This window comes from Myiozetetes cayanensis, unplaced genomic scaffold (assembly GCF_022539395.1).
Source record: "Myiozetetes cayanensis isolate MyiCay16 unplaced genomic scaffold, myiCay2020 scf14, whole genome shotgun sequence".
NCBI classification, from domain to species: Eukaryota; Metazoa; Chordata; class Aves; order Passeriformes; family Tyrannidae; genus Myiozetetes; species Myiozetetes cayanensis.
In genome coordinates this window covers 3,762,655-3,776,550 of record NW_026087048.1, presented here as the reverse complement: position 1 = coordinate 3,776,550, position 13,896 = coordinate 3,762,655, and the positions used below count along the sequence as shown (strand labels likewise).

Sequence of the window (13,896 nt, the reverse complement as noted above, 5' to 3'; positions counted from 1 at the left end):
AGGCAGCCTCCCCCAGGAATCTTGTCAGATTTAGGAAGCACAGATTTTTCCCTAAGAAGAACAGTTTTATTCATCACTGCAGAGGAGACAGATTGCCTGAATGTTTGTGGCCCAGGCAGCCCAACTACCATGCAACCTCCTGTTTCTCTTGGCATTAGAACAGGTATGTGGTGATACTATCCACAAAAACATACCCGTCACCTTCCGTTAACCTCAGCTCAGGAATATGACCCTTGGAAGCAGGAACACACACAAATCTTCCACAGAAAAGACATCAACAAGACAAACATTCCTATCCCTGCAAGAGCCAGCAAGATCTTTTCTCTGTTGTGCCATCAGAAACCTGCTCCACCTGGGCAGTTGTGACAGTGCCATTATCAGCCAGCACAGTGCAAAGAGAGACCTTACTGCACCTGGCACAAAAGGCTGAGGATGCTCACCCCATCCATCATGCATGTTTTCCACAATGCCTTCCCAGACAAGATTAGGAGACTGCCTGTTTTGGAACAGAGGTTGAAAATCCTCTCCTAAATCAGTGCAGGAACATGCTGTGGGATGGACCAACAGCCCAAGAGACTGGGACAAAAGTGTAAATGGCCAGAGCTTTGGAAGATCAGAGTTTCTATTTCTTACCTCTTGCATCTTGTCTTTGGGAACAAGCAGACTTACATGGATGGATTTTGAAAGGAAACAAGTGAAATTCCACTCACAGTTTCTTTTGGTGCTGACAGGCCTTTCATTCCTCAGATGACAAAGTGAGGTGGGAAGGAAGCAAAGTGGATCATTTATCAGCAAGCTGCTGCATTTTCTGCTTTCAACACAAATTCTCCCCTCCCTGAGCTCACATTCCTTGCAGATAGCTAAGGAACGTCAACCATCCCTTCCCAAAGCCACCGCCCTGCAGTGCCTGTCAACCTTCCAGCCTCTCCAGACACACAGTTTTCATCCAAGCTCATCTCCATCAGCTCTTTAAGCTGGACTGAGTCCGGAAGGTGTGATCTGGGGGGAAGATACACCTTCCCCCTGCCCCTCAGTTCTGGCACAATGCCAAAGGACAGCACAGCAAATCTACTGCCCCAACATGTGTCACAAAAAGGATCAGAAGTCCCCATGTGCTAAATGCCACCCCCAGGGCTTTAAAAATGACTCAGGAAAAAGCTGCAGGAACCACGTGCTCCCAGAAGAAGTTTTTCTAGTGGGTTTGCCGTAATGAAACTCGTGGCAAAGTTGATTTGCACTCAGGGACTTGGAGAGCAGCACAAAACCCCTACCTGGGACTCCCCTTCTTCAGTGCTTCCCCCTCTGCCTCCGTGGAAACCCCAGGGGCTCACCCAGGCAGGACCGTCCAGACCAGAGTCTCACAACATAATCCAGTGATCACAGGTCCCGCCTGGGGACTGGCCACAAACTCAGCTTCGATGACCTCGACCACGTCTCACCCTCTCAGTTGACAAAGGAGTTTCACCTGAATGTTTGTCACATAACCAGCAGCACTGACAGTGGTGATTCACTGAGGACTCACTGACGGGGCAGGAAAGGAGACTAGGGTGCCAAAGGCTTCAGGCACATTAAATAAAACCCCATGCAGAGTCTCACCTGATTAAAACAGAGTTAATACAAAACAAAGAAGAGAAATAAGTTGCTTTGTTTAGCCACACTCCCACCACGGGAGTTGCGCAGTGTGAGCTCCATCTCCCTGCAAGGGCCCAGCAGGTCAGACTGTGTTTTGTTTACCTGCAATTCTTGGTCCTTCTTTTCTTGACTGCTGTGCTCCTCTGCTTACTGGCAGGGGCCTGGATTTCAGGGAAACAATGCCTGTGGGAATGGCTGCGTCTCAGACTCCTCAACAATTTGATTCCCATATCTGCCAGCAGCCCTGGAAGGCTCTAAGAAGGGGTCCAGCACCAACTATCCCATAAACAAACTTATAACCCAGCTTTATCAGCCCCATCAAACCCACAAAATCCTCCTGGCAACACCCATGTTAAGGTGCAATCCCTCTGCAGTCTGCTCTCCCACCCCCTACAGTAACATGGGTTGGAATTTCAGCCCATGTTTTTCTCCAGGGAATCGAAACAAGTCACCCTGTCCCCAAGAAGCCACTTCCAACTGCTGCTGGAAAAAATGCCAGAGTCCTTTACAAGCCAACCAGACACATAAAATTAAGTGGAGGCTGCTCAGGAAAGGAAACTCCTTTAAATATATTAAGTTGACCTTGTAGCATTCAGGTACTTCCAGCAGCAATATCTGTCTCACCAGGAAGGGAGAGACATGGAAGAAGGGATCTATCTCCTGCTCCTCCTTCACATTTTGGCCCCTGTGAGCCAACCCTGGGCCAAATGACGCAGAGGGGAAGTGCCTGCAGTAACTCAGAGCCTGCCTGGTGACACGAAGGCTCAGTACCAGACTCACTGGTTTCTCTGTCCTTCAGACATGGGAAGCTCTCCATCTCCTCCAGCAGGAGAGTGGGAACAGTGAAGGATCTCACCATGTCCTGGACCCTTTGACTTATTTTTCTACAGGGCTGGGCAGGGAAGAGCTCCTCTTTCTTCCTGTCTCCTATCTGCCCTTCCTCGTGCAGGCTCCATGCCTGTCACCTGCTTCCCGGTTATTATGGGTCCAGTTTGCTCCCACACACCTCATTTGGGAAAAGCGATTGCAGGAAGCCATAAGCAATGAGGTCACAGACTTTTGGGAGGGGAGGAAAACAGGAATAAAAAAAAATGAGGTGGAGGTGGAATAAATGGACATGAACTCACATGACCAGACGCCAGCTGGCAGGATGGGATGATTAAATCATGTGTAACTGAGAATCCTTTGGGATCAAAGTATTTAATGACAGGGAGCTAAACCTCAGAAAGGAATCCTGCCCAGCCAGGACAGTCAGCACTCCTTCCCTTCCCTGGAACAGGGCAAACAAACCCATTAGCACAGAGGTAAACAGTTTGGAGTGTGCTCTGCAGGATGTCAGGGCAGCAGGCCGAGCACTGCTGGGGGATCACAGAGTTCTGCTCTCATCAGCAGCTCCTTCTGCTCCAGTCAGATTAAAAGACAATTTTCTACCCGACTGCCCAGCTCCCCAGCTGTCCTTGTCAGCTCTTGCTGCCTCAGTGGCCACAGGAGTCCCAGGCACCCAAAAATTAAACCTCAGAGCTTTACTTGGACCAGTGTCCCAGAAGTTACCTGTGCCACAGTCTGCATGTCACCTTCTGCTTCCAGCTGCTGAACAGACTTGGAACCTGTGGCCACTCCACAGGACTCCTGGATGCAGGGTGGCACAGAGCCTACCAGTTTATCTGTGTTTAAAGAAAAGGGTCATGAGGGGGGGTCTGTTAATAGTTAACACCCCACATCTAGGTCTGAAAATCCCTACACCTCAGACAACCGGATGCTGGAAAATCTATTAGAGACAGATTTTCTCTGTTCATCCTGTTAAGTTCTTCTGCAGCATCTGTTCTTGGTCATTACAGGAAGACAGGGAACTCTGGCTCTGATCCTACACAACCCATCTGATGCTTTTATGGCTCCTGGGCTGGAACTCCACAGCTCTCAAACTCAACACCTCAACTAATTCATCCCTGCTGAACAAGCAGACCGTGCTCTTAAATCAGCAAGGTATTTATTTCAGTGGTAGGGGGGAAAAAAACCCCAACCACCTCTCAAAGGGATTTTGGGCCAACCATTCTGTGTGCTGGCAGCCTGGAACACCCAGAATTCAGCCAGGAACACTGCATGGCCAGAAATCACAGAATTCCAGGTTGGTTTGGGTTGGAAAGACCTTAAAGCCCACCTTGTTCCAACCCCCTGCCATGGGCAGGGACACCTCCCACCTGACCAGGTTGCTCTCCAGAATCACCTGGTCTCACCTTGCAAGCATTGGGTTGGGTTTTCTTGGTTTGTTTTTAATTTTCAGGCTCAGTTCAAGAGGACCAGAGCCAGGAAGCTTCATGTTCAAAGCCAGTGGCTCCACCATTGTCTTAGACTTCAAAGGATGGAGCAGGGGATGTTTATCTTCTTCCCTCTGAACTTTCCTTTTGCTTGCCATACTCTTAAAACTCATCTTTGTGACGCAGGACTAGAACTACATGTGATACTATAAATCAAAGGATTATTTATAAGTCACAGTGTTTATAAATATTAGAATATTATAAATATAGAAGGAAATAGAAATATTCTCAACAGTGTGACATTTTCAGTCCATTTCTGCTTTCCCCAAGTTAAAACAGAGTCAGATGCTTTTAAAACCACACAGGATTATTGTGCTGTTCTCCAGTTAACATCACGTGGACTCTCAAATCTGCATCCTTAAAAGGATGCTTTGATGACTAAAATCAGACCTCCCTTTTTGTCACTTCTGAAGGAAAACGTTGATTCATGCTAAGAAAGGGACCAAATCCCTCAGGACAAAGGCTGCTGGGAAGCTGCACTGTGTCCCCTGCCCTATCTTTGGGCTCTCACCTCATTTCTGATCAGCTGTCCCAGCATCAGGAAAACTTTCCTCCTTCCTCTAAAGTTTCCCTGAGAAAGAGTAAGACCAAGATGTCATTATTTTCAAGGAAATACCACCAAGTCCTGCTGTCCCCTCCTCCTTCGGCCCTGCCACTAGCCTGTCCCACTTGGTGACACCCTTTAGCTCACTGAACCAGCACAAAACTGGAAAAAGAAGGAAAACTGTAAGTTATCTTGTGTATTGTCATTTCCTACAAGGACAAAGCTGGGAGCGGCCAGGAAACCGCCGAGCCCTCTGCAAAGAAAGCAAGCTGATAGGCAAAGACTCTGCCAGACTAATTCCTGCTGCTGTTCCTGCTGGATGTATCCTGCCAGGCTGCCCAAGCAAATTCTGGAGCACTGGAGAAAGTCGCCTTCACTAATATTCTGAATCAATGTGCCAGAGAAGATTAATGTCCCTGAGGGGCCAAGGTGTGTAGCCCCATAATGTGATGGGGAAAATACAGTTTCTCTGGCAGGGAACACTAGGAGCTTCTGTCTGGCTGGGGGAGCAAGGGAGAAACATTATTCCATGGAAATCTGTCCAACACAAGTCACAGGAAGTCAGAAATCAGGGCTGAAGGCAACTTCTGATCTGATGCAACAAGCCACCCAAGCACACCCACATTGGAGATCCGTGTCTGCACAGAAACAATGAATGCCTCAAACACCAACGTCTGCTCCCGGGATAGATCCTGTCAGTTGGGTTCACTTCCCACATGGGAAGGGCTCCAGCATCATTGTGAAAGCAGAGGAAGAGGGAGGTGGGCAGTCACAGAGTTTGAGGTACTGCAAAAGCCATCCAGCAGATTCCTCTCCATCTCCATTTCACCCTTTTGCTGGAAAATTAACCCCCTTCCAGCACTGTTTTGCTCCTCACGGAGACGGTCAGCTCAAAATGAAGGAGGCAAAGTGAAACAGCCCTCAAGTTGGCCAAAGTAAAAAAAGCAGGGCACATATGGTGCAGAGCCCAGATCCCATCCAAGCTAACACCCCCTCCAGGTGTCCACAGTGATGGTCAAGCTATGAGAATGAGTAACAAGATTATGGAAAACACAGGAGGGAAAACAGCTGCTCCCATCCCTGCTGTAAACACCCACTGCTACAGCTTCCCTTGTCAGCTCCTCTACACGCAAAGAGGGAACTGAAACAAAAGTTTCTCTTTGATGTCAGAAACAGGAGGTCCCTGCTTACGTTGAGGAACTGTGGCCTGACCTCCACATTTTCCCAGGGTTAGCCAAGCACTTCCCAGTCTGCTCCCGGTGAGGCGTCAGGCACAGAAGCTTGGCTGGCAAATGGATCAGGGGTGAAGGTTGAGCACGCAGGCAGGACACAGATAAACTGAGATCCAACCAAAACAGGTGCATCTTTAATCCAAACATGGGAGGAAAAACCAAGGGTGGGGCAGGAGGAGGGGAACATGTCAGGGCAGCAGCACCAAGGATGGACCACAAGGACTGGGCAGGTGGGAGACAGCACATTGCAGTTTGCTCCCAAAGAGCAAATCTGTCAGCCAGTGACGATTTAGTTTATCTCATTCCAACCCCTGCTATGGGCAGGGATGCCTTTTACGAGAACAGGTTGCTCCAAGCCCCATCTGACCTGGCTCTGAACACTTCCAGGGATGGGGCAGCCACAGCTTCCCTGAGCAACCTGTGCCAGGGCCTCACCACCCTCACAGGGAAGAATTCCTCCCTAATACCCAATCTAAACCTTCAGTTTAAAGCCATCCTCCCTTGTCCTACCACTCCATGCCCTTGCAAAGCCCTGTAAGCATCCCTTCTATCTCCCAGTTGGAGGCAAGAGCCCCTCAGCCGCTGGAGCAGGTGAGGAGCCAGCGCTCACCTGGCCGCTGCAGTCACTTCTAAGTTGCTTCGAGCTTCCACCCTCCTACAAGAGCTCCTGCAGCAATGTTCCCCCTTCCTCCCCCTCCATCAGCAGCCTTGCAGGTGCCAGGCAGAGCCTCTCTTCCCATCCCTGCAGCTCTAAATTTGCCTGGTTGCTGAGCACGTCTATTCCAGGCAGCCGAAGGCAGGCGAGGCGAGGGAAGCGAAGCGCACGCAGCAGTCGCGTCGTGAGTGGCAGCGCTGCCAAGTTCTCCTCTGATACAGCCAGTTCAGGCAGGGAATGTGTTTGAGCTGCTGCTGCTCCAAGCCAAGTAATGCCATTTGTGAAAGAAATCAGGAAAAAGTTGTTTCCATCCCAAATATCCAGGCAGTTCTCAGTTATCTGGGGACATGGGGGAGCAGAAATAGCCAGAAAAAAACTACTTGATATCAAATGAGGATCCACAAACAGATCAAATCTTAGGAGTGAGGTCAGGACAGGAAAAAAAAATACCATTTTGGGACACCAATAACCCTGAGAATTGACACAGTACAGGAAAACGAACTGGTCGCTCTGGTCTCACAGAGCAGATCCAGGAGAGCCTGCAAGTGCTTTTCAGCTTTGGGCAGGAGCATCTGTGATACGGCTAATCCGCAGTTATCCCGGGAGGATTGGGGGTTGACAGCAGGGCTTGTCTCCCCAGTAGGGAAGGGTGGGAGGATGCTGTGCATATGCTGTTTCCTCCCCCAGCAAAGCCAGGAGCGAAGGGAAGGGATTAATCAGTTTTCTTACACGTAAAATCCCAGCCATCATTTAGACTGGGCTTCCAGAGTTCATACTGAGGGCAGGAACCTGGAAGGGTGTATAGTCAGGAAAGCCATTCATGTCCATCACATCTTATCTCCTACATACTGAAACATAAAAACAGTCCCTCCCTCCCAAGAGTCTTAATCCTCTAGACAGGATTAAAGCCTATCAGTCAAGGGCTACCCTGGAGAGAACAATCCCACATTTGCTGGGTGATAGCTGAGATGGTATCAGCAAGGATCAGAGAGCTCGGAGAGGAATTAGAGGGGAGCACAGCAGCCTGAAGGTAAAGCAGGAGAGTATTTTCTGCTCTTAACATGCACGGTGGCATTTCAGGCAAACCCGCTCCCATTTTCATGCCTCGTTAATCTCAATGGTACAGTCAGACTGATGCCAGGCCCAGCTCCCCGTGCCTGGCTTCTCTCAGCTCCCACTGATTGTAATTACAGGCAAATAGATTTAATTGGTTTTCCATCCCAGGTCCTGGGCACCTCATGGCCCCAGGATTAGAAGGCACTTTGGCAAACACTGGTTGCAGCCAGACTGGGCTGTATCGGTGGCATTTCTCCACCTCTCACTCTGGCAATGGCCTCAACCCTTGTGCTTGTCATTCTTTTGTTACTGTCACTTCGTGGTGGCCATGAACTCCTGGACCCTCATCCTTGTCAGCTTGCATGGGAGTGCCCTCTGCTGAAACAAGAGCCTCCTACAAAGGCAAAGCTTTTCCTCCAGATCCCTTCACGCCATGAGCACGTCACCCCAGAGATCTGGAACACAACCCAGAACAGATCACAACCCAGACAACAGGCAAGGGAATACAGCCCATTTAATAGAGGGAGCACAGAAAGGTGGACTGAGGCATATCAGGTGGGCAGGAATGAAACAACAGGCAGGAGAACACGTAGACAGACCAAAGATTGCAGAACTGAAGGGGTCACGTCTCTCCAACACAAAGCCACTTCTTCCTTTCTCCATGCTGGACAGAGTCCTAAAGTCTTGTCCCTGGCAGCCAGAAGGAGGAGGTTGGAGAGAGTATCTGAAGCTGGAGGAGCTGCCCTCAGCATGCTCAGTGCTCCCAAATAGGAGAGCAAGGAAAGGGGCAGCCACTCCAGCTGCTCCATGCTGGAGAGAGGAACCCCAGTGCGAAGAATGAGGGCCAAGCCCCAGACTCACGAATGTCACGGCTGCCTCAGGGCAACTCACCAGTCCAGCCAAAAATTTAGGGAGCCCCACCAGCAAAGATGAGCTCCAGGGCAGCCTGAATGTCCCCACCAGTGGCCTGCAGGGCTCGGAGACTTAGTTCATCATCGTGTATTCCCATGTCTCGCAGCTGCTGGAGCTGTGGCTGCCACTGGCTCTACACACAGGAAAGAAAAGCAGTTAAGGTGGGTGTGAGAGTCCAAACAGGAAAAAAAAAGTCTTCTCCACAGCCCACTCTTCCATGCTGCATTATCCCTCCTCCTCTAGCTCACAACCACAGTGCTAAGTGTGCAAACAGATCCTGAAAGCTCGAGTTCTTCCTGCAAAATCCCCAAATCCACTATCCCACCACCTCAGTTCCAACCAGTACTTTTACAGTGGTCTGTCACACCCCCTCCAGCTTAATGTCCTGCCACAGGAGGGTGCTGGAAGAACCACCTCCACACTGCAGCAGTGGGATAAGGGACTCCACGGGCTCCTGAAAGAAGAGGCTGTGACACTGACCTGCAGGCTGGGCTGCCCTGAGGCCTGCAGGGCATGTTGTAAGGCCTGGCTGAACAGGTCGTTGGTGATGGGTGTTCCTGACTGGACACTGGATGACATCGGGGATGTCCCAGAGGAATGACCCTAGGAGGAAATAAGTTGTACACCCACATCAGGAGAACACTTAGAAGGAACCAGAGCCAGCACAGAGCAATGCCTGCACCACCCCTCCATCCTCAGCCTCACATGGAAGAGCACTCAGTCCTGAGGAAACAAAGAAGCCAGGTGCCCCAGACCTGAGCCAGGCTTGTGGCTGTTGTTACCTGGGTGCCAGGGGTGGGTGTGTGGGAGCTGCTCTCCGGGGTGCTGGCCAGCGCCAGCGCCGTCGCCAGCTCGCTCTGGGTGATGGGCCGCGGTCCCGCAGCCCCCGTGTAGCCCAGGGAGGCCGGGCGGGAGCCAGAAGTGCTGCTGGACGGTGTGGACCTCGTGCTCTGCATGGAGAGGAAAAACCAAAACACACCTCAGATTGTTGTTGTTTGTGCCCCAGTAAAACCTGGCTCACCTGCGCATTCCCACAGATCCCTTTCCAAAAATACTCAAACCTCACAAGTGTGGGACTTTTTAAAAACAAACATGACAGGGTGGGATGTGCTTTTTTCCACAAACTCAGCTATGGAAACTGGCTGTAAGCCTTTTAATATGTCATTCACCAGACTAAACCCAGAGTGTTATTAACCTGTAACAAAACAATTCGCCCTGGAAAGGCACTTCTTTGGCCTAAATATCCAGTTTCTATTACAAAACACTTTGTCCTTTGGAGAGGAAGACTGCAGAAGGGCAGGGAGCAACATTCCCATGATTCTCATCCAAACACAACTATCCCTGCATCCATTTGGCTATGAAGGTGTTTCCTCTGAGGACATGTGCTGTTCTATTCTTATGTTGTGTGTTCAGCACTCAAGAAAATCCTCTCCTGAACAGCATCCAAGCACACCACAATCAATATGTTTGTCTCCACAATACCCTCAGGAGCCAGAGCAGCTCATGCTGTTCATCAGACAGGAAGAGAAAAGCTTTGGAGTCTCAGGGCTACAAGCTAAGCCCAAAGGCCAAAACAGGTGTTCCACCTAAACTGACTGCTTACCTGGTGGAAGTCATCTTCATCATCAGAGAGACCTTCAAAGAGAAAGCCACCTGCACCAGGAAGGAGAATAAATGGATGTAGAAGACTGGTAGGAATTAGGTACCAGGTGAGAATCCCACTAAGTTAGGACAGAGACCTCAGCACCAAGAAGTTCATGTGCAGTGGGAGACAAGTCAGGCCCATTCTCTGGGCACTGCAGAGGCCACAGTCAACACTGAGCACACACACAGGGCTGGAAGAAGCCCCAAGGACAAAATGCCTCCGGTGGGTCTCACCCAGTACAAAATCTATCAAACCACAGTAAGTATTTCCAGCTCAGGAACCCAAACCTCTTGTCCTTCCAGCCTGGGGGTGACTATGTCAGTACAGCACAGATGGGGACTGCCCATCCCTGGAAGTGTTCAATGCCAGGTTGGATGGGGCTCGAACAACCTGGTCTAGTGGGGAGGTATCCCTGCCCACAGTAGGGGGTGGAACTCGATCACCTTTAATTTCCCTTCCAACCCAAACCAGCCTGTGATTCCATGATTTTACAGTGGCCTGCAAATTCTGCAGCACATCATTCCTGCAGGCTCCCCAGCACCTGTGTGGCTGAACGTACCTGGCATGTCCCGGTAGGAGCCAGAGGACATGGCTCGGGAGGATGTCTCCGGGGCTGGGAGCGGGGTGCTGCCAGCCACTGAGTGCAGGACAAGGACAATGGCATTCACAAGGGCAGGGTGAGCTGGGATCAGCCTGGAGAAAAGCAAGGGAAGAATGAATCATGTACACAGGGAAACTAAGAAATCAGCCCTTCAAAGCTGAGGGCATAGCCATGTCCACTGGCTGCACCAACACCACTGGTATCCAGAACAAACACCTCCAGGCATCTGAGTCTTCTTCTTGATCCCATGTTGAACTTTCCATGGTTCACATCTCCCACGTACTCTCATGGGAGCAACTCTGGTGTGAGCAACCAGATCCAGATCTGAACTCATGATCTGGAGACAGTGATGGCCCTGGCTCCCACTAACTATCCTTTGGTTTAATCCAAGTGGTATATCTCTCTTTCCTGCTGCTGAGGGAGAAGTGTCCTGGCCTGAATCCTGGTGCATCCATACCGGCAGGCAGGAACAGAGCCCTCTGTCCAGCCCCAGAGAGAAGCAGTTGACGCACAGTGAGACAAAAGCACTGCTGAGTCACTGCCCCAGCTTACATGAACTTACGTGTCCAGCATGTTGGGGTCTGCAAACACTGAAAAGAGATCCTTATCCTGCAGGACTCCTGGAAAGGACCAGGAAACATGATGGGACAGGATACAAGGAACAGGAGTCAGTCAAACAAAAGCCATTTTGTTTTACAGGAACTGAGTCACAAGCAAACATAAATACTCTTATTATTGTTCTCTCTCAAGCCTTTCACGTCTTCCTGGAGAGACCTTTGACTACAGCCACACAACCAAGGGATGGGGCCTTCCCAGCAGATCTCATGGATGCTCCATCTTAAGGGAAGGATCCAATCTGGCCCCCAGCTCACTCCCGCCAGGCTGTGACTGCATCCCAAATTCTACATGCCTCAGACTAGCATCATCCCGGGCCAGAACAAGCAAGTTAAATTTAATGGACATTTTGGTAACACTTTGCAGCAAGGAGAAAGCATTCATCCCCACTGTTCCCTAACCCTTCTGAAGCCAACACCCATGCCCAAACATTCCCAGTGGAGCACAACTCTGACACCTAAGCGGTCACTGACTTTTATGGTCCACAAAGGGATAAAAAAAAAAGGTTGGTTTTCTGAGACAAGGGCAATACTTCCTCCCCCCTATCAGGAATTATACCCAGACTTGGCTTTCTCTCTCCCTTCCCCCTGTCAGGAATTAAACCTTTATTTGGCTTTCCTCAGATCCTCTGGATCACATTTAGACTCACCCAAAGCAACAGGGTCGCTGCTGAGGCCAGGAGTGGCTACAATGATCTGATCCAGTGACTCCTTGTTTCCCAGCATTTTGAAGACCTGCCAGGGAAACCAGAGCAGACCAGCAGCATCACCCAACCTGGCTCCACCGTGGGCTTCTCCTCAGAGGGATGGGAGAGCCAAAAATCACCCCAAAAGCCCAGGAGGAAGCCCCACTCACAGCATCTCTGTAGGCAGGGCTGCTGTGCAGAGCAGTGTGCAGAACACGGAATTCCCGGACTGCTGCCACCTTATCCACAGGCTCTGAGGAAGGGTAAAGAACAGAACAAAACACAGACCTCCCTCTGTCAGCTTTAAACTTTAACAGTTTTACATCCCACTGGGACTTCCATGATGCAACAGCAGTGGGGATTCTTTAATATCCTTGCGTTCAGTCCGTGTCTTGCCAAAGTTACACAGAGTAACAACTTACTGCACTGTCAGGTAACAAAAATATATAGAAATATCCTCCTACATGTACCAAAGGAGCTGTATTAAAGAAACAACAAGTCTAAACCATCCCAGTTTACTCTACAGTCAGGTAGAGCAGGAGCACACACAAGCCTGCTCATCCCTGTTGCTGAAGAACCAGGAGGTTTGCTCCAGATTCTCTTGCAACACCCTAACATTCAGGCTGCACAGCTCATTCCTGAACTCTTCCGTCAGCAAGAAAATTAACACCCATTTGCTGCTGTTAGAGGCGGGGAGCTCCCAAACAAATGGATTAATTCCGCCTGGAAACTTCAGGAACAAATCAAGAGAAGCTGTTCCTCAGTCCCTTAAGAACATACCTCAAGGAGATCTGAGAGATAAACCCCCACTGCCTGCTCCTCACCTGGTTTCTGATCAGGCTCAGGCCAGGACTTGCGCAGGACATGGACGGTGGAGCCGGACTGGATGCCATAAAAATCCAGGGTCTGGTCATCCCTCAGCTTCCGGCCACAGTAGATCAGGTCTAGTGGGGGGAGAAACACCTAAAGATGAACTTCTGTGGCCCCCTCAGAAAGTGTGACTTAGAGCTCTGAGGGATATCTCTGCCCAGGGAACAACACAGGGAAGCTGTGGAGCTGAGGTTCAGGGAGGAAATCGTGGAGTTCATACACAGAAGGGGACTTTGCCACCTCCCCTAGAAGAGCCAACCTCTCTCACAGCTCTCATGAGAGATCTCACAAGGGCACAGAGGTGTTTGGAAGCCCAAAGACTCCTTAACGAGGGCACTGATACTACTGGAGCTCTGCGAACCCAAGAAAATAGGGAATATTCTACCCAAACCACATGGTATCAGATCTTGTGTGTACAGCAGAGCTCTGAACCCTCACCCCGCGTTATCCGGCTGTGCCGAACCCTCCCACCACCAGCACCAGCAGGATGTTGTGTCCCAGCCGCGGCGAAGACGGGAAAAGGGTGTCCTCAAGCGGCAGGACCGTGACAGGATCCAGGCGGGGCACCCACCGATGAGCTCGGGGTCCGGGATGGATTCCTGCAGCTTCCCGGTGATGAGCTGCTTGAGGTGGGAGATGCTGCAGCCGCCCAGCGGGCACTCGCCCAGCTCCGTCTCCGGGAGGTGCAGGATGGATTTGGGAGCCAGCGGCTGCTCCGCCAGCTTCACGGCGATGTGCCACTCGGGCAGGGACATGGCAGCCTCTCCCCGAGCGCGGCCAAGCCGGACGGGGACCCGCACAGCTCTGGAACGGGGGAAGGTGGGCCCCGGTGAGACCCACCCACCATCACCCACCAAACCCCTCAGCGATTAGCCTCGCCAGCCTCCACCCCCGCCCCCCGCGACGTCCCCAGAGCCCGCCTGCCCTCAGGAAGGGTCCCAGCAGTGCCAGCCCCAGACCCGGCCCCCCTCAGGCGCTCAGGGGTCCCGGCCGTGTCCCGTGTCCCCTCACCCCGCTCGGCCCCGGCCGTGCCCCCTCCCCTCAGCCCCGCGCTACCGCAGCCCCGCGTACCAGAACCGGAACTGCCCGCAGGCCGCGCGGTGCGCGCTGGGAAATGGAGTCCCACAGAGTACG

General features: G+C 51.3%; 1 protein-coding gene across 1 annotated transcript; it reads right to left on the bottom strand.

The window, feature by feature from the left end:
- Positions 1-7,931: 7,931 nt before the first annotated feature.
- UBL7 (ubiquitin like 7) lies at positions 7,932-13,601 on the bottom strand. The gene is made up of 11 exons (XM_050309099.1): positions 13,334-13,601; positions 12,717-12,836; positions 12,063-12,145; positions 11,857-11,941; positions 11,155-11,212; positions 10,551-10,684; positions 9,950-9,999; positions 9,129-9,296; positions 8,827-8,949; positions 8,326-8,479; positions 7,932-8,124 (listed from the first exon to the last, which is right to left on the bottom strand). The coding sequence occupies exons 1-10, from the start codon at positions 13,515-13,517 to the stop codon at positions 8,342-8,344; spliced, it is 1,143 nt and encodes a 380-aa protein (XP_050165056.1). The 5' UTR covers positions 13,518-13,601; the 3' UTR covers positions 7,932-8,124; positions 8,326-8,341.
- Positions 13,602-13,896: the final 295 nt, after the last annotated feature.

Coding starts and splice junctions, on each gene's coding strand:
- UBL7 (XM_050309099.1), bottom strand. CDS start 13,517: ATGTCCCTGCCCGAGTGGCACATCGCCGTGAAGCTGGCGGAGCAGCCG. Junction 11,942..12,062: donor GCCCTGCCTACAGAGATGCT/GTGAGTGGGGCT, acceptor TTTCCCTGGCAG/GTCTTCAAAATGCTGGGAAA. Junction 8,480..8,826: donor CAGGGCAGCCCAGCCTGCAG/GTCAGTGTCACA, acceptor TCCTGTGTGTAG/AGCCAGTGGCAGCCACAGCT.